General features: G+C 35.9%; 3 protein-coding genes across 3 annotated transcripts; all 3 read right to left on the bottom strand.

The window, feature by feature from the left end:
• Positions 1 to 6,889: 6,889 nt before the first annotated feature.
• Positions 6,890 to 7,831, bottom strand: LOC125397361 (olfactory receptor 51V1-like). The gene has a single exon (XM_048429728.3). The coding sequence runs from the start codon at positions 7,829 to 7,831 to the stop codon at positions 6,890 to 6,892; it is 942 nt and encodes a 313-aa protein (XP_048285685.3).
• Positions 7,832 to 12,019: 4,188 nt separating this feature from the next.
• On the bottom strand, positions 12,020 to 12,973 carry LOC125397353 (olfactory receptor 52P1-like). The gene has a single exon (XM_048429717.3). It carries the CDS (start codon positions 12,971 to 12,973, stop codon positions 12,020 to 12,022), a length of 954 nt encoding a protein of 317 aa, XP_048285674.3.
• A 7,326-nt stretch (positions 12,974 to 20,299) lies between these two features.
• LOC125397334 (olfactory receptor 51B6-like) lies at positions 20,300 to 21,274 on the bottom strand. The gene has a single exon (XM_087907701.1). It carries the CDS (start codon positions 21,272 to 21,274, stop codon positions 20,300 to 20,302), a length of 975 nt encoding a protein of 324 aa, XP_087763827.1.
• Between the last annotated feature and the right edge of the window lie 3,234 nt (positions 21,275 to 24,508).

Here is a 24,508-nt window from a genome sequence, read left to right as displayed (position 1 = left end):
GAACCTGATACATTTGAAAGTGGACAGTAGCCTTGAACGTATAGCCACAGAAGACCACTTCCTAAGTATAACATGGGTAGAAGTGACACTGAGAGCAGAAATTAATAAATGGGATCTCCTGAAACTGAACAGCTTCTGTAAGGCAAAGAACACTGTCAACACAAAATGGCAGTCTACAGAATGGAAAAGGATTTTCACCAACCCCACATTTAACAAAGGGCTACTCTCCAAAATATACAAAGAACTCAAGAAACTAGACACCAAAATAATCCAATTAAAACATGGAGTACATATATAAACAGTATTCTTCACAGAAGAAATTCAATGGCCAAAAGACATTTAAGGAATTACTCAACATCCTTAGTCATCAGGGAAATGAAAATCAAAATGACTCTGACATACCATCTTATACCTGTCAAAGTGACTAGGATCAAAAACACCAATGACAGCCTATGTTGGAGAGGAAGTGGAGTAAGGGAATACTCCTCAATTGCTAATAGGAATGCCAAATATGCAGCCACTTTCGAAAGAACATGGTGGTTTCTCAGTAAACTTAGATTCAATCTAACTCAAGATCTAGTAATACTACTCTTGGGCATATACCCAAAAGATGAACAATCATATCACAAGGACATTTGTCCAGCTATATTCAGAACTTTCCTTAAGATTAGTTTGTTCTGTTTCTATTGTGTAGGACCATTTGAGGGATATTTATATTAGTTCTTCTTTAAAAATCTGGTAGAATTCTATGCTGAAACCATTTCATCCTGGGCTTCTTTTTTGATTGTTTCTATTTCCTTAGCGATTATGGATCTATTTTGCTTGCATATGCTCAATCATACCACAAGGACATGTGCTCAATTATGTTCATAGCAGTATTATTTGTAATAGCCAGAACCTGGAAACAACCTAAATGCCCCTCCATCAAAGAATGGATGAAGAAAATGTCGTACTTTTACACAATAGAGTGCTACTCAGCGATAAAATATAATGACATTTTGAAATTTTCAGGCAAAAGGTAGGATCCTGAAAACATCATACTGAGTGAGGTAACCCATAACCAGAAAGAAAAACATAATATTTCATCACTCATAAGTGGTTTTTAGAGATAACACAAAGAAAAACCAGTCTACAGTCCATAACTCCAGAGAATCTAGACAGCAAAGAGGATCCTAAAGAGACATACATGGATCTACATAGGAAAGAAAAAGAGACAAGATCTCCTGAGTAAATTGGGGGCATGAGAGGCACAGGACAAGGTAGAAAGGGAGAGGGGAAAAACGGAGGAGAGTGAAGAAAAATGCAAAGCTCAATAAAAACAATAAAAAAGTTTAGTCTCCTCATTGAGATTGCCTTGGAGAAAATTCAGTTATAATGACAACTAAAGATGTTGACGATTTCTTGAAGTGCTTCCATTTCTTTGTGTTTCCTTTTTTGAGAATACTCTGTTTAAACCTGGTGTTTTGTGTGTATAGTAAGAGTTCCAGTTTCATGTTGTTATGGTATTTCTCTGTGTGTAAAGGGGTGTGTCCCCATATTTACAATTTTTTTTAACTTTTTTCCTCTTGGCTTTTATCTTGTTTGTTTGTTTGTTTCCTGTTTTGGTTTGCTTGTTTTGGTTTTAGATTATTTTATTATTATTTTAGATTCTTGATTACTTTCTGATGAGAGAGGGGAAAATTTGTGGGTGTGAGTGAGAGTAGGTGTGAGAGAATTTTATGGGAGTTAAGGGAGTGGAAACTGCAATCAGGGTATATTGTATTAAAAATATTTTCAATAAAAAAATGAGATTCCTAAGAATAAATAAAATAAAATAAAATATATCCAAAGGAACCCAATGGGAATACCCAAACTATTCAGGATATTGCCCAAGCTGTTGGTTGTTCTTCACAGCTTGATACCAAGGCTCCATTGCTGAAGACAACACCCACACAACTCATGGAAAATGGAGAAATTGAGATACAGCCAACCTATTGCCTTCATCCCTACTGACTTCTATTCCTGATACTGTGAAATACTCTGCATTTCAAAAAGTAGAAAGATAAATACCAAACCAACTGACAAACCCTTCAGTCTACAATGGTGACCTTCTTGCAACATGTGCTGGTACAATAGGATACAAGTTTGGAGAGTGACTGACTAATATATGATTGACTTAAGGCACACTCTATGATATTGAACTCATAACTGACACTACTGTTCGGCTAAAGGAATGTTGCAAAATAATGAATCCTAAGGACATTTCACTATACTCAAAATCAATGTGTTTAATTGGCCATCATCAGAGAGAATTGCTGCAACAGCAGAGAACAAATACAGAACCCACAGTTGGACAATGTACAGAGGAAGAGACCTCAAAACAGGCAGTCTTTTAAATGAGATGTCTCCATCAAAGACCTCCCCTCAGGGATCAATAAATCTAGTAAAGATGAAGGGGAAACACTGTAAGAGTCAAAGTGAATAAATGACACCAAAGAAACAAAACCTGTTAATCACAGCAGGACAGATGTGCATATATGCTTTCAGACCTGTGGTAACATACACAGGACTTGCGCATGTCTGAGCCAGATGCATTCCCAGCACAGAAAGAGAGTGGACACAAGCCCCATCCCTAAGCCAGAAGCTTTCTCCAATTAATAAAAGCTTTCAAAGGAAAAACTAGTTTTCTGCAACTGAGTCTTACTAGGTATATGAACCACCATTAAAAAGACACCCCATGCACAGCAGTAGATGGCCAAGACGAAATAAAGTCAGTGGCATTATTAAAGACTGTGTTTCGTAAGGCTTTGCCAGGGCTTCTTTTTTCAATTGTCTGTATTAATGCTTGTACCACTGGAGCCACTATGTTCTTAGTTTTCGTTTACCTCCTTCATGTGAACAGGCAATTTCTGTCAAACTTCCCAAATCATCCTATTAAGTCCCAAAACTAAAAAAGTTCCAAGTGATCATAAACCAACCCCCCACTCTGGGAAACAAAACAAAACTTTATGTTTTGATTTCTCTCAAGGAGGGCCAGATTTCTATGTTTCAAGAATATGGTTACAGGAAGGAAAATATAAACATACTACGAGGGAACAAAACACAAAAGGAAGGTACTCAGTCTGTTTCACAGCCTGAATCAGAAGCCTTAAACCTGAGAGCTCTAACCTGAAATGTTCCACCTCATTGGCTGCTTATCAGGCAGGCCCTCGGGGTCTGACTGGAATCCCTGAGTTGGGTTATCAGGACTGAGATTCTTCTGTATTACATATCTCATTGTCCTGTGTTGGACCCCTCCATTCTTGATTTCTACCAAAGCTGAGTGAATGTGAACTATTATTTGAATTGGAAAGATAATTTTTCTTTTAAATATTGGATATTCTTGATGTCATCTTAGGGGTTTTGTTTCAACTACATAATTTCTGGGTCTAATTGAAATTGTCATGACATAAAAGTGCATCAGCACACTATGTCCTTAGGGGAAGCAGAAAACAAGAGATAATAACTTTTTTTTTCCTAAATAGATACCAGAGGATCTGTCCCTTATATGTACTCCCATGTACAAAACATGTGGTATCAGTGCTGGAGCAAAACGGTCATCTAGCATGTTCTGTCAGAGAAAATGGACAATAGCCTCCAGAGTCTCCTCTTCCACAAGGTATTAAGGACCACACAGCCCATCATGGCACTTTGACAAAACACAGATCTCGACAGTAGCTTACTTTGCAGTTGCCTGTAGAAACAGACAGTGAGAAATGACTCTTTCAGCAAGGGTGCTGAACACAAATGTTAGACAGGAGAAGGTAAGTCAGGTTTCAAGGCTTTAGAGTAAGATCCAAGAATATGTTTCTGAGTCAAACCATGAGAGAACAACCAGATGAAATCTGGAAGAATAGAACTCAAGATTCTCCTGTTAGACTCCATCAACATAAAAGTCACTCAATATGCTCCCGATTTGCCCCACCACACCTCATGGAGTCAACAACTCACATTTTCTTGCCACTGATGAAGAATGGGCATAGAAGACGGAGGCTGAGACTCAAAGAGGGAAACAATCCCCTGGCATAGATTATCAGTTTCTTATTGAGGGAGCAGCAATTTACCTGGTGTCAGTTATACACAGCAGATTGTTTTCTTCTTATTTGGTTGCATTAATTGAACTTAAAATAGATCAGCAGTGTAGACAACAATCAGCAAGGTTTACACAGCAAAAGAAAACTCCAAAATAGAAAGTAGAAATATCTAAACTTTATGCTTCAGTATAAAGTGGACACATTGCTATTGACGGCATTTGGCAAAACAAGGCTGAATAAAGACTCAGTAATTAGTATTGTATATGAAAATATCCATTTGCATCAATACACTACTTGAAATACTTCCCATTATATCCACTAATAATTAAGAGAAAACATACAAAGAGAAAATTGTAAGACTAGTAACCCTGGTAAATCTGATAATTTGAAAAGAAATTAACTCCCTATTATTTCCTAGCATTTACAATTCATTTATTTTTATCTCTTCCAGAAATTAAACGCTTATGAATCAACCCACAGACTTGCACACTGAATCTATGGTAAGAACTTGGTATACAGTGGGGATCTGATAATTATTTAAAAATGGCAATTTTAAAGGGATTTTTAATTAAATTGGTAATTGTAGATTCATGAAAGAAAATATATAAAAATATGAATACACTCACATTGAGCCCCGTGAATCACACACCTCTGAATGCGTGGGGAGCAAAACTAAAGCAGAAAAGTACTTTGATTTTACCCAGGGCTATACTGATAAGCCCTTATCTCAGCAGGATCATAGAAGGAAATAAATACACACTAAATAAGGGATTCCACCAACTAGGGGGGAAATTTTCAATTATGTGATGCAAATGTTTATCATGTTTTTATAATGATTGATAAAATATAAATTGGCATGTGAAAGAAAATGTTTTCCTTTAATAGTGCAATAAAATACTAAAAGAAATGGAATTTTTTAAATATAAAACAGTACACAGAAATATTAAGAAAGAATCTGAAGTGTATTATTTAATAAAAATTATTATGTAAGTAAAAGGGAGCTAGTCCATTAAAAAGTATATGGTGATTCAAAATGACAAATTCAAACGATAGAAATGAGATACCTCGTGGTCAGCAGTTTGAGTCTGTGGAAGCTAATGACACAAAATCACCTGTAAGGATGCTTACAGTATGCTATAATATGCTATGTTTTTATTTTGGTAGTGGCTTCATCAACCTAAGTATTTTTCATAGTTCACCACAGCATGAATTCCATCTAACGTGGATGAGTTACTGTTGGTGATTATGCCTCAATACAACCACCAACAAAGATCAGTAAAACTGAGTCCCAAACATTAATAATATTTGAATGAAATTTATACAATAGGATCTTTTGTAACGTTTCTTCTTCTATCTACCACATATTTTATTTATTTATTTGAATTTTCTTTTATGTAAAAGAGTATTTGTTCATATACATATAAGTGTACTACATACATGGATAGTGGCAATAGAGGCCAAAAATCTAACATAAGATGTTCTGGAACTGGAGTTAAAAGAACTAAGGCACAGTGTCAGTGCTGGGAAAGAAACCCAGGTCAACTAAAAAGGCACCAAGTGTTTATAACTTCTAAGCCATCACTCCAGTTCCTTTACTACAGATTTTACATTGGTCACCCATCCATCTAAAACTTCTTTTAAACAAGGACAACGGAAAGTAGTAAATGAGCGTGATTTGCCTGAAAATAAAACAGACAATAGATGCAAAACTCACAACAGAATATTTCCTAAAATCTGATATTTCATGACTCCCTCGGCATTTCAAAATCAAATAACACAAAATAAAATACTATCTAGGGCAAAACGCTGGCAGAAATATTACTTTAAGAACATATAAACATTTGAATACTACATACACCAGAACTTCGAGGTCTATACTAATTTTATAACATATAAGTATTTTAATGAAAAATCATCGAGGAATTTTAATACACCAATTTTAAATGAAATGAGACAGAGATCTGAATTAAAGAAAAACTTGTTCAGATCACTCAAATCTTCCTCTATCACAGTCACTATTTATGTCACTGTTCATTATTGCTAAACATAATAATTACAAACGTGCACCCTATTGTACTCTAAGTCACTATGATTTAAGCAGTGAGTTATATTTTTAATCTTCTTACTCTTCATATGATAATAGTGGGTAGATATTTGGACTGAAAAACATATCAACAGCAAGACATCTATTAGTTTTTATTTCATCCTGTTTCAACTGACTAAAATGGTCAATCTCTCAAAAAGAAGAGCTGGCTCAGCTATCAGCAGCCATGTCCAGCTGGCTTCAGCAGACACCTGTATTTGTGTGATCATATTCTACCACACACATATACTTAATTAAAATAATGTAAATGGTTTTAAAGTCCAACATCTTCATGATGCTTACTCTCTATTACATCATTTAAATAAATTGGAGAGCAGAGACTAAAATTAATATTTTACTGGAGTAATAAGAATTAAAAAGATAATTTAGTAATATCATGAAGGAATATATTCATAAAAGTTTACTTTTCTCTGAATAGGAGTAAACAAATGCATCATTTATCCATTGGGCACAGTATGGAAAGAAATTTCCTAGTCAAAATCATCATGAGCTAATCAAACTCTTCTAATACAATTGTCAGTGCTTTATAACTTCACATTCTGATTTATATAATGGTCATAAATTTTAAATAAGCCAATGCAAATGATTCATGCTTGCTGTGTCTAGAAGTAGGAGAAAGTCTTGTAAAACGTAAACTGTCAGTAAATGATGAGTTAATTAGTCAAGTTCCAGGTCTGACAGTCTTCCTTTGTGAATGTACTCCTTTACTTTTAAACACAAGTTACCTGAAGACTTAGGTTCCTTTCAAGGAAAACAGTCTCTGGATTCTCACTCGTATCTGCTGAGTCTTGATACTGTATATGATGGGGTTCATCAAGGGTGGGAAAAGGATGTAGATGTTGCCCATGAGGACCTGAACCAGTGGAGAGAGGTGCTGCCCAAATCGGTGCACCATGGTCAGACCAATGATGGGGATGTAGAAAACCAAAACAGCAGAGATGTGAGAAACACAAGTCTGCAAAGACTTCATTCTCTCCTCCCGGGAAGCAATGGCTAGAACTGTGTACAGGATCATGACATACGAGGCAAGAATGAGCATTGCATCCAACAATAAGGTGCAAATTACCAGAGCCAGAGCATAGAAGCTGTTGAAGCGAATATCTGAACATGCCAGTCGAATTAAGTCTTGGTGCAGGCAGAAAGAGTGAGAGAGGAAATGAGGCCGGCAGTAATTTAAGAACTTCAGGCGGATTCCTAGAGGAATGAGCAAAGAGCTCCTGCATATGATGGCCACTCCAATTTTCACGATTTTGGCATTGGTTAGGATGGAGGAATAGCGTAGAGGGTTGCAAATGGCAATGTAGCGGTCAAAGGACATGGCAAGGAGGACAGCGGACTCCAAGCAGGACAAAGCATGAATGAAATAAGCCTGTGCAATGCAGGCATCGAGGCCGATATCTTGAACGAAGCCCCAAAGGATGCCCAGCACTGTGTGTACAGTGGACAGCCCCATGCACAGGTCTGTAAGGGCTAACATGGCCAGGAAATAGAACATGGGCTGGTGCAGGCTTGGCTCAGTCCGGATCACATGCAGTATCATGCAGTTTCCCAGGAATACCGTTGCATAGATGGTTGAGAAAGGAATGGCAAACACAATATAGTAAACTTCTAGGCCAGTAAATCCAGTGAGAACAAATCTAGAATTAGTTAAGTTTGGCATCAAGATAATAGACATTGATAGACAAAATATTTATAAAGTGTATCTATATTAAATATGCTATATTTTAATTTCTGAAAATATTGATGTGCTTTGACAAAGAAAAAATTATTGTTTCGATAAGCAGTGAATATGAGACCTGACCTTTAGTTGTTGTTCATCGCCGAGACCTCTTGTCTAGAGATGAATCACTTAGACCTAGTGTGAACAGATGCCACGGAACCAGGGAGATTTATGATGAAACAGTAATGTCCGTGGACTTTTGGGACTTAGATTGTATCGTGCACTTCTGAGAGTCAGTCCTAGAGGAACACAATGCTTAGTTACAGGTTCACAGTGATGTCATGGTTGGTATGTCTCTCAGGAAGATGTGAAATGCATGGGCAATTTTCCTGTCTGGTACTGCAGATAGGCATTTCACTCCCCTCACATCGTAAAGGATCCCTATGGAAATAGACTGATTGAAGTAATACAGCTTTCTTTAACATGGACTTCGAGAAAGAGAAAAGAAGCCATCTTAGTGGAAAATGAACTTTTTGTTGGGCATCACAGTGCTTCACTCTTGTCTAAATTATTCATCTGTATAAATTATACTTCGTATTTCTTTCAATTTGAGGAGATCAAAGTCTTTTGCCAAATTAATATTATTGTTAATTCTTATGTTTTCATTATAGGATAAAATAGCAAGGATTTTGAATTGGGTAGTACTGAAAGCCGATAGGGCTTGTCTTATCTGTGCAACGTCTATTTGGGAATAAATTGGGCATTATAAAACATGGCATATGCTGAATGACAGAACAGTAATAAAGAAAGCACATCTGAGTCTTGCCTCATACACATCTACATCCACTACTGTATCTCTGAGAAATTCCACACTGTAAATAGCTAAAGAACTTTCAATCCTGCCTAACCTGTCCCCAATCTGACTGCCTAGGGATGAGTATAACAACAACCGAGAAAAAGGACGTGGGAAAAGTCCAGGGGTCCTCAACGCTACAAAAAGAACTATAGGCTGCTAAAAAAAAATACCTAGAGCATGAGAAATCATCCTCTTCCCTAGAGAAGAGCATACTGATTGATCATTAGATACCAAATGGTAAGCAATAAAACATAAATACATATAATATTACATCTATTGAAAAAATCTATTTATATGACTGTAAATATATATACATGTGTGCAGTTAATACATACATACATGTATGCAGTTAATGCATATATACATGACAGTAGCTAATGTAAAAAGAGAGCATGAATTTGATAAAGACAAAGGAGGCATATTTGACAGGATTTAGAGGGAAAAATGAATGGGGAAAGATGAATATTATAATCTCAAAATATGAAAGACATAGTTTTAAAGAGAAAACATGAGAATGTGGAATGATATTCTAAACAGTTTTTAAAAATCAACATCGGTTCATACTGATAAATTAACATACTACATCTTATTTTAATACTATTCATAATCCCCAAGTTACAAATATCCATAATGTTCAGTAGAGAAAAGCAGTCTCCCCACCTGCTGAGGGATTTTACTAAGGGAATATATTCTATATTTATTGCAGCTTTGACATTGGTTTTAACATCACATAAAATGTCTTTGTCTTCAAATCAGACACATATTTCTAATAGAAACTGTAAGTAGATTTATTTCTGTATATTTTAGACGGTACATGTAAGTTTCCTAAAGACATTCATTTGGGGAAAATTTTCTTCTGCACTTGGAAAAAATCAGAATAAATGCTTGTAAGTTAATTTTAAAAGAAATTCTATAAAGACTTAAAAAGGAGGGTTAGGCAACATATAGGTCAGGAGTAGACTATATGTCTAGTGTTAACTGTGGATCAGTTCTCTGCACCAACACCAATATAAAAGTGAAGATTGGCACACTTCCTCCTAACTTTGTTTCAAAGCAATAAGTAGATTTTAAATTCTGAATTGTTTATTATTGTTTAAAATTCTCTCTCTCTCTCTCTCTCTCTCTCTCTCTCTCTCTCTCTCTCTTTCTATCTCTGTGTGTGTATGTATTTTGTGTGTATGTGTGCATGTATTTTGTGTGTATGTATTGTGTGTGTATGTGTGTATGATCTCCCTCCCCACTTTCCTCTTCCCTTTCTCTTTCTCATCAGTGAAGAATATATGGGAAGAATTTAAAGAGGGAAAAACATGACAAAATATTTTGTATGAAAAGTATTTCAAGTTGGCACAAGGTTGAACTAACAAAATCACATACTTAAAAGGTAAAATTTTAAAAACAATCAATTTCCTAAGCTGCCAAGATAGCTCAGTGGGTAAAATCACTGGCAATGCAAACTTGCCAACATGAGTTTGATCTCTGGGTCTTATGACAGAAGAAAAGAATAGATTCCTGAAAGCCATCCTCTGACTCTCACAGGAGTTATGTAACATGCACACACACACACACACACACACACACACACACACCTATAAATAAAAGTTAAAATTTAATGAGTTTCCACATAGTCTGTGTTTACATGAACAATATATAGTCTATTGCTGTTGGATAGAATATTTATTTGGTTATGTTGGCTGACTGTGTTGTTTAAAAGTAATATAAGCTTGCTGATATTCTGGTTGTTGTTCTCTCAAGAGAAGGGAAAGAAGAGATGAAATTCATTCCCTTAATTGTTCCTGGGTATAGCTCCTTTTTCTCTGTATCTTCTTTTTTGAAGATTTATTTTAAGGTGGGTAGTTGTTCAGATTTTAATGAAGAGATCTCTTCTTCATTGTGAAATCTGAACATTAATTATGTCAAAGTCAATTAATATAAAATCTACTTTATTCTAAACATGATGCTCAGAGTTGTTTATTGTTTTGTGTTTAGGAGGAATAAGCATTTTTTCCTGTACTCAATTTTAACCCATATGTGTTTTTACAATGAAAGTACATTTCTGTAAAGCAAGATAGAGTTGGGTTTGTTTTCAGTTGTTCAGACTGTTAATAATTGTGGCCATTAATATAGCTGCTTTATAGATTTCTGCTTGTTTTCATTTTTTTCCATCTTTTGTTATCTTTCCTTCATTTAATGACCCTATTTCAAAAACAATGTGGGTTCTTCATTCAGAAAACACCGCTTGTACTTGATTTTATATACTCTGAAAAAAAATCTGTCTTTTCATGTATATTTAGACAATTCACACTCGCTGTGATTATGCTTATAGTTGGAAAATTATCACAATATTTGGAGCAACTTTCTAAATTTTTGTTTACTAATTTTCCTTTCATCTTTTTTTCTTTTATAGGTTTAGTTGCATATTTTTGAGAATTTTAGTATCTTATTTCCATTTGTATCCTTTAAAGGGTTCAGTGGTTTGTCCTGGAGTTATCAATGTGTAGATAAAAATAAGATACATCCATTGTCAAATATCAGTACACTCTAGGACAGGGAGAGAAGGTTCATCTGATGGAAATTCCCTCTCATCCTTTACAGCAATTATGATGATCATTCTTCATATTCTTATCTTATTCCTTATAGTCTTGTGATTGGGATTGCTTTAAATGATGTGATACACACTAAATAAAGAGTAAGAAAAACCAAACATTTTACCTCTACTTAGTCTATTTTGATTTTATTTCTCACTAAGCATGGATTCATGTTTTCACATCTCTATTATCCTTACATCAGAAACTGTTTATAACATTTGTGCAGCAAAACATTGAGCTTCAGGTCGGCCTGTCTCCAGCCATTTTGACTTGACTTTGGTTCTTCAGTATCTCTGGTCTCTAGATTTTATGTTAGAAGTTTGAAACATAATTTTTCTGATAAATTGAAGAAATATCATTAGCTTTAGACATTTTTCAAATTGTTTTGCAGGCTTTAAGGATAGGAGTAGTGATTTCAATACATACTTTATAATGGAAATAAAACAAAATATTTAATAAAGTTTTTCAAGGTGCCTAAATATTAGTATGGGGAAGTTAGATATAGAGTGTGAGAAGATGGTTATAAATAAATTTAAGATGAAATTGTAAAGCTTGCTAAATTTGTGAATTAATTATATAGCTCTATAAATATTTTGTACGAAATATAATTGAGTAAATATAAAGCTATATTAAATTATAAAATATGTCTTTTAGAAATATTACTTAAACTATAATAAAATGTTGAAATGAGTAGTTAACTATTACTATTGTACTCTGACTTCACAGAACGAAATCTGCTAAAATAAGTTTTACGGTAATGTTTTACTTGTCAGAAAGTTTCTTATGTGTAAAGAAAAGATCTATCACTCGATCACGAATCTGTTTGGTCTTGACACCATACACCACTGGATTAACTGCAGAAGGTAGTAAGAGGTACACACTTGCAACAATGATGTGAACACTTGGAGGCACCTTCTTGCCAATGCGGTGAGTTAGGAAGCTAAACAGTGCAGGTGTGTAAGAGACGAGCATGGTGCAGACATGGGCAGCGCAGGTGCCCAGGGCTTTAGAGCGGGCGTTCTGGGAAGAGAGACGGAACACTGCTTGGAGGATTTTTACATAAGATGTGGCTATGAGTCCTAAGTCCACTGTTATCACTGAAAAGGCCACTGAAATTCCATATGCTCTGTTAATGAGAGTGTTAGCACTGGCTAACTTCACCACAGCCATGTGCTCACAGTAGGCATGGTGGATAATATACTTCGTATAGTAGGGCAACCTTTTAATGAGAAGAGGACATGGCAAAACCATTAGCACACCTCTGATCAGGCCAGCTAGACCCAGTTTAGTCACCATAGAAGTTGTCAGGATTGATGCATAATGAAGGGGGATACAAATGGCCACAAAGCGATCAAATGCCATGATTACTAGGATGGCTGACTCCATGATGCAAAGTGTGTGGATAAAATACATTTGTGTTAGACAGGCATCAAAATCGATCCAATGGGCATCAAACCAGAAGATGCCAAGCATCTTCAGAGCTGCAGAAGTGGCGAGACACATGTCATTCATTGCCAGCATGCAAAGAAAGAAATACATAGGCTGGTGGAGACTTGGCTCTAGCTGTATAGTAACAAGGATTATGCTGTTCCCCAGCAAGGTCAGGACAAACAGGAGACAGACAGGGATGCCGATCCAGCAGTGAAAGGTTTCCAACCCAGGAACACCAACCAGGAAGAAAGATGTAATGTGTTGACAGGTAACATTGACTGCCATGTTAAAACCCAACGTGCTGTCTGCATAGTGGAAAATACCAAGGGTGGTGCTCTATAAACAGAGAACAGCATTGTAAATTCTTATTTGGTCCAGAGTCACTTGAAAACAGTTTCCCAGAAGGGATGGTTCAAACAAACCTCTGAAAACGCTGATAAATGACTTCATGCTTTCAGGTTCAGCATTTCAACCTGAAAGAAAAATACATTTATTCATAACTTTTGCTGAGTTTCAAGGCTTACTACAACTTTCCTCATTTTTCTTCTGTAGTAGTGTATCAGTCATAAACTAGTTTATGACTAATAAACCTTGGTTATTGCTGGTGATTTTTTCCAAAGAGAATAAATAAAATTCAGAAAATGCTCACAAATAGATCTTACTTAATAGGTGCAAGAACATTTGATCATTTCAATTTGTAATTTTATCCTAGTCACTAAATTCTTAGACATCCCATTAGGATCTGATAAGTACCAAAATATAAAATTGTAGACATGAATAATCTATCACTCTTCAGAAACAGTCAGCACATTTCGCATTGCCAATTGTAAAGTCATATACGCTTCCATCTCAAAGTCGCGTGGCGTTGCAGATTATAAAATTAGTTTAGAAGTTCCATTAGCAGAAAAGGTTGAAGGAAAGTGGTTTAACGCCACAAACGAAGGAAATGAAGGCTGGTTGTTTGTTTCCCAGGTTTACATTTCCTGAAATGATTCCTGACTGTCTATCGTTAGGTCACAGACAACCTTCCTTGTGTACGGCAGAAGTATTTCCACACCCTGTCACTTGAAACTGCCCGACAAACATTTAATGGATGTTTATCAACTAACAATGGCCTCTATTATTACTATTTAAGAAGATTTAGTTCTAAAAAAGATGGCTTGAGAGACAGTTTAATACAAACACACAGAATTAAGGAATAGAAAGATACATAGTCAAATATTTAAAATTGTTTATAAGCCCATGATTTAGAAATAAACTCAGTTTACTAGGAGAGCCACAGTTCTGCAGACTGAGCCCTTCCTCTTTTTCGGGTGCTCATCCTGCCTAATGACGGGAAGACTGAAGGACTCGTCAGTCAGGGTTTTCAATCTCAGCCAACAGCATGGATTCTTAGGTCTTGTCCTCTAACTATATCCCTTAACTTTTACCCGAATCATTCTCCTCAAAATTAATTTCAACCTAGAACAAAAACTGTGGACTATTGTCTACCTCTTTGTAACTCAGTGTCATCCATGTGTTTCTCTGGAAAGTCTTTTTTGCCTAACGGTTTGACTATGGCTTCTGAAGAGACAAGTTGGAATACCTCAATTAACCTTAAAACCTTCTATTCTGGAGTGATGCAAATGTATTTCTAAAATGTTCTTAATAAAGAAGCAAGATTGTTTCTAGTACTGGGAATAAATCAGAGCTTGAATTTTTACCAATAAACTATATTCAGAGCTGAAATTACCATGTGCCACAGAAGCTTAAAGGTTTAGGGATAAGAAATTAAGGGAAAACATAAAATTAAAGTTTCAGTTACAAAAAGGTTTTAAATATTTACCAAACATTTACTGTTTGTAAGACCACCAGTGACTTTGCTTCAGAGAGGCATTAAGCAAAATCCAGTTCTTGATCTGATCCTGAAAGAATTAAACCTATAAAAGGCTGATTGGAACTTAAAAGACAATCAAATTAAGCAGGAAGTTGAGACTATAAGATCACCTAGAATTTAGAAAGAAAGACTTTCTAAAGAGTATAAATAAAATTCTTCCTGATAATTAAAATCTTATCATTTTGCTTCCAGGAAGTTCACTTTTATGAAGACAACATAGCTGCCTCATACCTAGAAAAAGAGGAAAATTAACTCCAAGAAAATCTCCTTGTCAGGGCCCAGGACCACAGACTTGCAGCCCATTCTGAGTGTGTGATCTGCTTACAGCATCTCCCTCCCAGGCTTACTGTCAATGGAAACCCCTGCAGTATAATCTTCTCCACATAACGTTCCTCAAGATTACTCTAACCTCTAACCTGTGTTGACAAAATTTCTTCATTTCTAAGCCCAGAAAATACTGGATTGTTCATAGAGTCTGAGCAGTGGCATTTCTTCTAAATGTCTGGACACAGTCCGTAGCCTGGAACTCTCACCCTGACACCAGAAGATAACTCATGAGAAAGACTGTGACATTTTGATGCAGCTTCTTTTAAATGTACTTCCTGTTTTATCTTACTGTGTTATGATAACACACATAAAGATACTCCAAACTGAATTTACTTTAATGCCTTTATTTTTTCAATCATAGGTAACTTGGAGATTCTTTTATTGTTCTCTATGTAGTGTCTGGTGTCAGTATTGTTCATTAGAAATTAAGTACAAAAGACATTTATAAAAATACAATAAAAGCACAATAAATTCTTACAGATCAGAAGTTTTAGCATCTTCTTTCTTCTCAGACTTATTTAAGAGATTTTTCCATCCTGTGTCTGAATTACCTGTTGTTACACAGATGATTATTTTTTCAAAGGTAGTTCCAATCTCCATTCACTTCAATTTCCTCCATGGACTGGGTGTTCTCCAAATTATTTTAAAAATGATTTGAACAACTATAAAAAATCCTGCAACAAAAATAGTCAACATTCTTCCTGAGAAAAAAAATATTCAATAATAATTCTATTCTCACTACCAAATCAAATTAACTAAATTCCTACTTGCTTCATCTAGATATGTAATACCACTGGAATCTGTATGGCTCTTCCTTTCCCATTTGATTTTATCTTTTTGTGTTTAATAACGTCTTATGTTTTATGAGACCAGGAAATAATGGTTCCATCCACCAGAGAGCACATGATCAAGTCAGGAGCTATGACTGCTCATATCTTAGCCCAAAGCTCAGGAGGGCCCTCAGATGCCCAGGAAGATGCCCCTTTGGGGTGTAATGCTAAAGTGGAAAGAGGATGGGGACAGCCTGAAACACACAGCAGTGAGATGCTCCACAACACTACCATGTTAACTCTCCACATGCCAAGCATCTGCTATAACTTGTGATTTTGTCCTTTCCAGAGCAAACTTTTAGTGCCTGTACAGTCAAATCATGGAACTTAAATGTTGAACATTTATACTGTTTGGGGAAATCTGGGGAAAGACTATCAACTTCTGGTAAATTTTATTTTTATTACATATTTTATATTGTTTGGAAAATTAACATACAAGGTGTTCTGGTAGGATTCAGCACCTAGCTCCTCTCCCTGAATTCTTCCCCTATACTTCACCACTTTTCCATGACAACTTGATGTACTTCAATTGTAAACTGATGGAGTCCCTTTAGTGCTGTAGTATGTGTGCCGACACAAGACGGACTTATAGAAAATGGCCTCTCTTAGGCCACATCTCTGAAGAATAAACTCTTATTTAAAGTTGGTACTGTATGAACCTTTCTCTCATCTGTGCTGGAATGCTGGGTGGATGGATTTTGTGTAGGTCTTACACATGCAGTCCCAGCTACTGTGAATTCATATATTCACTTACCCTTTTGTTAAAAAAAATACAGTTTTATTGTTGGTACCCACTGTTCTACATTCTTTCCTCCCCTCTTCCATAATGATGCCCGAACTTTTGAGAATGAATGTAATATAGATGCCCATTAAAAGCTGAGCAGGACGCATCTCTTATTCTCACCTCTTGATGATTCATGGGGCTTTATAGTAATTACCTTATCCTACAAAATAAAGCTTCTCTGATGAAGGTGGAGAGATAAACTTTCTATAGTTGAAGAGATAAGGAATAAGGAGGTATTTTTACTATGTCCATTTAACATAATTACAATATTATTTTCTCCCTTATGAGCTGTACATCCATGGAGCTTTCGGCACAGGCAATGGTGCTAAGTATGAACTCTATCTCAAGTGCACTCCAAAAGTGATTAACTACTGCCATAATATTTATGTTACTATTGTACAAGTGGACACATCATTTTGTGACATGGTCAGGATGACAGAGTCCAGAGTAGGGTGCAGGGACATGAAGAGAAATGAATGACTCATCAATCAATGTCATGTTATGATGTTAGTATTTTATGTTGTGTATATATATATATATATACATATATATATATATTATTTATATATGTTTGGTAAGTTAAAAAATTGAACCACAGGTTCAAGTACATTTTTGTGTTTTTAATTGAAATATAATTACAGAATTTTTTTTTCTTTTCTGCCTCTAGAATCTCATAGCTACCTTCCCTCAAACTCCTCCCATGCCCCTCACTCTCAAATTGATTGTCTATTTTTCTTTGACTATATTTGTTGCATGTTCTTGTACACATGCACATACACACACACACACACATTTACATCAAACATATAAACTAATTTGTATACATTTAGAACTTTTTGTCCTGTTGAGTTAATTTCTGTTTTTCTATCTATATGGTTTCAAGGCTGACAAATCAACACTGTGCACAAAGCAATGAAATTCATCCCTACAAAAGGTTAACTTTCTTCTACTAGAAGTCATTAATTGCCTATAGCTCTTTGTCTAGGGAAGTGATCCTGCAAAAAGTCCCCCTTCTACATTAATATGTCCATTTATAAAGATATTATTTTTATCTTGCTTGAAAATTCTAGAAGAGATTTCACAACAAATATTCTGAATCTTTCAATCTTTCTATCCCCTCTTCAGCCATGCTCCTTAGCCATAGATGTACAAGCTGTGATGTAGATGTATCCACTGGGTCTGAGCTCTCTACAAACTGTTGATCTCTGCTTTGTGTTCTTTATGATGAATTCCATTTGCTGTAGAGAAGAGCTTTTTTGATGATGGGTAGTAACTACACTTACATCAGTGGATTTCAAGCTAGGAATCACAGAGGAGAGAATATGTGCTGTTTCTCTTTCTGGGTCAGGGTTACCTCACTAACCACAATCTTTCCAAGGTCCATTCATTTCTCTTCAATTTCTGCAATTTCATTTTTCTTTATAGTTAAATAGTATTCACTGCTATGTGTATATATCACATTTTCACTATGAATTTTTATTATTTTTTTCATTAACTTGATATTATTAATAGGGTAACTACGAATATAACTAAGGATGTATGTGTTGCTAAAGTGCCATAGAACCAAAAGCACCCTTTGTTTATGCTCAAAGAAAGATTAAAATCAACTTCAAAAGGGATGTAGAGTCAGAAAAGATCATTTATCTTTCAGTTACAACCATTTATCCATCATCTCTCTTTTCCCATCCAAGAAAATGAGACTAGCCACATCAAGATCTGGAACTCTGTGTAGCAAGATCTATTGTGTAATCTTATCAGTCTCTTCTCCAAATAAGACTTTTTATATGACTTTATTAGGAAAAAAAGTCTACTTCTACTCAGCACTGTCTGGGACCAAACCTACCAAGTTAATGGTTATCTGCACTAAAACTATATCTCTGGTTTAATTTCCTAATGTTTGTTTTATTATTTTACAAATGTTTATCAAAATTGTAACTTTGCAGACTTTTATGGACATGCTTTTCATAGAGCAACCACTGTGAATTGACAACTTTGTGCAGCTCATTTCATTCAGTGCAGGTTTCTAGAAACAACAACCACTTTCATTTGACACAAAATACAAAAAATAATCTTACCACTAGGTAAACAATGGCCAATATAAGAAATCCATACCTCAGATTACAGTTTTGATGCAAATATTTGCATACTGTAGTTTCAAAGACTATATATGAATATACATGTCAGGTGCCATAAGCTCCCAATCAAAATGTGTTGCCATAGTACAACAGTTAACACCAAAATGAGATCTTTACATAGTGCTTCATATTGTGAGTATATTATGCCATATCATGATGTGGGATTCCCCTCTGTATGCTGTGAATACCACTGATTAATAAAGAACTGCTTTGAGCCTGTAGCTGAGCAGGGCAGAACAGAGGTAAACAAGGAAACTAAACTGAATGCTGGGAAGAAGAAGGCAGAGTCAGGGAGAAGCCAAGTAGCCCCATTGGAGATAGACACCAGAACTTTAACTTGTAAGCCACAGTCACGTAGCGATACAAAGATTACTAGAAATGGGTTAGATTAAAATGTAAGAGCTAGATGATAAAATTTTAGAGCTAATGGGCCAAGCAGTGATTTTAAATAATATAATATCTGTGTGATTATTTCAGGTCTGAGCTACAGGACAGCTGGGAAACAAGTGGTCTCCTTATAACAAATTGGCACACAAACGTATGTAATTACATCCACATAAAAATCTGAGAAAGCTTAAAAATGAATTCTAGGTACAAAAGAACAGAATTAAGCATGGTTTGGTAGTGGCATTTTCTTGGGTGGGCTCTGTTTGCTAGAAGAGGCATGACTCCTTTAAGAGAGGTTTTCCTGATTCAGCAGTAGCAGAACAAAAGCTGCAGCTTTGAAATGCTGGCTTTCTGGATTGTGCTACTAACATGAACTCTAACTCTTTCAGGAGACTGAGCATTTAAATGGGGTTTATAAGCAACATATTACAAACTGGTAAATGGCTCAACATAGACCCACTGCATACTTGGAACTGAGGCAATGTGCATGGCTCAGAAAATGGACTTCTTCCACCATGTTGGACTGGGCAGAGCAAGCAGGCAGGGCTATAGTTGACCACAGTTTAAGTTTTTAAGAAGTTCTTAACATTTTATGAAGTGCTTCTGGACAGAAAAGATTTATAGATACACAATAGGACAGATTCAGACAAAAAAGACCTTTAAATGAGTCACAGTATTGGTTAACTGTATTTAAATTTGGAAGAGAGAAGAAAATGAGTATAGAGAGCTATGAAAGGAAGTAAATGGTTTAAAACAAAGTCTTTCAAGAGACAGAGTCCAGCAGTCATAGATTAAAGGAGTAACGATAAAAAAATAAAATTAAACTTGTAGAAAAAGTAACAGAGTAATAAAAACAAGCCACATAAAGATGGACAATACACAAAGAATCTGGATTAGGTAGGCAGGGAAACTAAACTGAATGCTGGGAGGAAGAAGGTAGAGTCAGGGAGAAGCCATGTAGTCCCGCCAAAGATAGACACCAGAACTTTACCCGGTAAGCCACAGTCACAGGGTGATACACAGATTACTTGAAATGGGTTAAATTAAAGTGCATGAGCTAGCAGATAAGAAGCTAGAGCTAATGGGCCAAGCAGTGATTTAAATAATATAGTTTCTGTGTGATTATTTCAGTTCTGAGCTGCCGAGCAACCAGAAACAGACAAACCTCCTTACAACAATACCACATCAATAATAAACAATCATCAGGCAGGTTTCTTCCTCGTGAAATTTTATTAACTTCTTCAGATTTCAGAAGTTGTCCTTAGAGAATAATCAGAGTCGTGTTCTCGAATAAGGCAGGGAAAATAAGCGAAGTAAACCACTCTGAATCTGTCTGGTCTTAATGCTAAAGATAATAGGGTTCATAAAAGGAGGGAAAAGGTAGCAGATGTAGCTCATTGTTATGTGGACCACATGAGGGATATTCTTTCCAAACCTGTGAATAAAGGTCAGACCAACCACAGTGACATAGAAGACCAGGATGCAACAGATATGGGAGACACATGTGTTGAGAGCTTTAGTCCGCTCTTCTGTAGAAGCAATGCTCATGGCAGTCTTGAGAATCAAAATGTAGGAGAAACAAATAATCAGAAAATCCAAAAGTCCCATACCAAATACAGCAACAATTGGATAGAGACGATTGAATGTGATGTCAGCACAGGCTAGCTTGATGACATCTTGGTGTAGACAGAAAGCATGAGAGAGTTCATGGGATCGACAGTAGGGAAACCAGTGCAGGCGAATGATTATTGGCATGATTGATAGGCTAGCCCTAATAAATACACCCACTCCAATCTGTATTACCCTAGTGTCAGTAAGGATGGTGGTGTATCTTAATGGGTTGCGAATGGCAATGAAACGATCATAGGCCATGGCGAGCAAGACCCCTGACTCCACAATAGAGAGAGTGTGGATAAAGTAGGCCTGAGAGAAGCAGGCTGCATGACCAATCTCCCTGTGATTTAACCACAGTACACTCAGCACTGTGGGCATGGTGGTCAATGTTACTCCAAGATCTGTAGCTGCTAACATACCTAAGAAATAGTACATGGGCTCATGGAGGTTGTGGTCATCTTTAATGAGAAAAAGAAGGGTGCCATTGCCAAGCAATATGGAGATATAAGCCATCAGCAGTGGGAGAGAGATCAGGTGATGGGTCTTCTCCAGACCTGGGAAGCCAGTGAGCAGGAATGGACAGGTGGAGGAATTGAGCCAGACTGTAGACATTGCAGAGGAAAATTTCCACATCAGATATGAGGATAAAAATCAGTTCTTTGTGGTTTGCTCTTTGAAGATGTTACCTGCTATGTGGATGTTCAAGGTCCTGCTTTCCAACAATTATGGTAATTCCTGGGAGCTTTCTAGGTATGGAAAAACAGGGTATGTAAAGAACAGCTCTATACAGTATGCAGATTTCACTGTAAGTGTAAGTGTGTGCTAGTGATAATCTATGTATGGAGAGTACATCTATGTGAAGTCTTTGTTAATCCTATAATCCAAACAAAATGAAGAAAGCAATCACTATAATTGAGTGGTGTCTGACAGTGTTGGTGCTTATACAGTATTTTTCATGGTACTCTTCATCTTGACTGTGGATGTTAAAAATTGACCTAAAGAATTCTCAGAAAAAAATGAGACCCAGAATGTCAGAAAGCATCTGAGCATTGTTTGAAAATCAAGTACAGGTAACTGAACCCAAAATCATATAAACAAACACATAAAAGATAGTTAAATATATGTCTTGATATATTTATTGTATCTATAAAGATTACCCAATAGATAAAATTCTAGAGATTTGGAGAGGCTTCAAAATGACATAAAACTGACCTTTATATATTTGTCTCCAAAACTAATAAATCTCTTTTTGAGCAGTGAAATACTTGAACTCTAGTAAACTATTTAAAAAATTCAGAATTTCAACATATATATCATTTAAAAATATATATTTTATTATATATATTCATATTTCATAATACATATGCTATAGAAAAGACTATAAATGCACTATTTGGTAGTACCAGATATATGACTGTAACATATCATCTATTTAGAGAAACAAAATAGAAATCGATTAGACATATTCACATGGATTTTTTATTGATTGAAAATTCATACATGCATATTGATTATGTTTTAAAGGCCATAAAGTCACATAAGACTTAATTATACCAAGAAAAGTTTGTGACTCAGAATTCTAAGGTACCATTTGATACAATCAGTCATCATCTAGGATCATCCAGAGAAAATATGACCACATTCTTTTGGGTTTGGTGTGGACTATTCATCTCTCCTCCTATACAAGCTGTGCTTTGGTGTACTTTTAGACATTACTCACATGACCTACTTAGATGTTTAAAATATGTCTCCAAAATCTCTGGATTTTACTTGTCAGTATTTGGTTGCCATTCCACTACTGTTTTCTAACAGTACTGAAACCAAGGGATCTACTTAAGATTTGCAGTTGTCATTTATAAAAGATACTAATGATTTCTGTCTCCATCATGCTTTTAAGACTAAGTATAAGAAGAAATTAGATTTACTTACGAGAATGCCTTCCTCACTTTGAAGGTTTTGTTATTATGAAAATTGTGGTGGACACACATCTGTATTATTCACCCTGAAATTTATCAAGTGTACTTACTTACTTATAGGAAATATGTAAGGAAAAGAATAAGGAAATACAGGGAGGTTTTATCTTGAGCAAATATACTACACTGGACTTAGTTGAACAATCAATGTGCCAGGCTGGGCAAGATGAAGTTGAGGAGTGATGAGTGAGAAAATCTGATTTTTCTGAAGATGACACTGATCCTGGGACTGGGAGAAGTACGGGGGAAAACAACCTTTTCAGCATGTGAGAAAGGTGGATATAGAAAATTTTAGAGAAGAAAATCAGAAGTCTAGAAGAATAGAGGTCAGAGAAACTAAAAATTTAGACAGGAAAACAAAAGGAAAGAAAAACACACAATTCATCTCATTGATCCTCTGGCTTCCTCTCACACACTTCTTGGCATTTACCTTTAGTATTGTTTTTGCTATTGGTATTATTATTGTTAGTTTAAAATTAATGATAATAGTTGAGAATTTAGTATATGCATCTAATGAAATATTCATTCCTCATTATCCCCAGCAACTTTCCTTATGCCCTTACCAAAACTCCCTACACTAACTTGATGTCTTCATTTTTAGATGTACAATGGAATTGGTAACCCCTAAAGAAGCCAGGCTGTAGGCACAAAGGAGAGCCTTTAGAGCCCATGACCGTCACCCATAGGTTCTGAGTTGACAATACTGCTGTATTTCTCCTAGTGAAAAGTCAGATACCTGCTTCCCATTTTGTTCTACCCTGGTACCTGTAAGGCTTCCAAGAGAAAGTTTATTCCATTCCTTCATTCGCCTTAGGATTTGACCTTGTTCGCTCTTTAATGGCATTGTCAAGAGCTTCAGATATTTAGCTTTGTGAAGAATTTGGTCACACACATTTTTTTCAGACACTGTACAAAAGTTTGGCTTTTAGGGGCATTTATTTCAGATGCATCTCCTCAGAGATCAATTGTAATTCGGGTGGCCCATTACCCCCTCCTTCTTTGTTGTCTTTCCTTTTCTCCCTGTCTGTCAGTCTCCTCCCATTGTCACTCCCTTGTGTATACTCTGAACATTGGGATTATTGAAATTTTATTAGCAGTCTCCAAGTCTTTTGTTGTATTCTAGCTTTGACTTGAGCCTGTTAAAAGGATGGTAATTTAATTATATTAAGATATGGAAACCTAAACACACTAGTTAAAAATCTAGACTGAAACCAAGTTTTGGGAAAACATATTTTCTACTGCCTTTAAGGAATCTCAGTCCTCCACGTAAAATAGGAAATATATGTAAATTAAAGAGCAAAGTAATGGTTTCATTGAAGTAAACGTCCCCAGGTACCCTATCCAGATATTTGAACTTTTATTAATCAAACGAGCTTACATTTTGACCAATTCACTAATAGTCATTCATTCGCTGTCATATTTTCCTTTTACAGGTTAGGTTCTTCAAAAACAGATGCTAATGGCACAATTTGCAGCAAAAAGTTTATTATAGGAAAATATCTAGTAAAAATAAAATGTATAGAATTGATAAGAAGAAATATTACTGAAATCAGGCCTTTAAAACTCCTCTTCAATTAGTGAGCACATGAGATGGCACCAGGAGGTCATAATACTGAGCACAATGGTTCTCTACTGATTAGTACCATGAAGTATGGATGAATATGTGGAGGGTGGATGCTGATCCCACTGCCATGACTGAAAAGAAATCTGAACACTATATCTAATCTTGTCAGTTGCATCCTGCTGATTTCCTACATAGCTGAGAATTGTGCATCACATCAGAATCCCAACACTTAAGGGGTAGAGCAGGAGGATCACAAGTGTAGGACCAATCTGGGATATGAGGCCGGTGCTTGTCTAGCCTGTGATGAGCTACATAGAAGGCTTGAAGAGA

Source organism: Myodes glareolus, chromosome 7 (assembly GCF_982192425.1).
Source record: "Myodes glareolus chromosome 7, mMyoGla1.1, whole genome shotgun sequence".
NCBI classification, from domain to species: domain Eukaryota; kingdom Metazoa; phylum Chordata; class Mammalia; order Rodentia; family Cricetidae; genus Myodes; species Myodes glareolus.
This window is presented reverse-complemented; position numbering and strand designations above follow the sequence as displayed.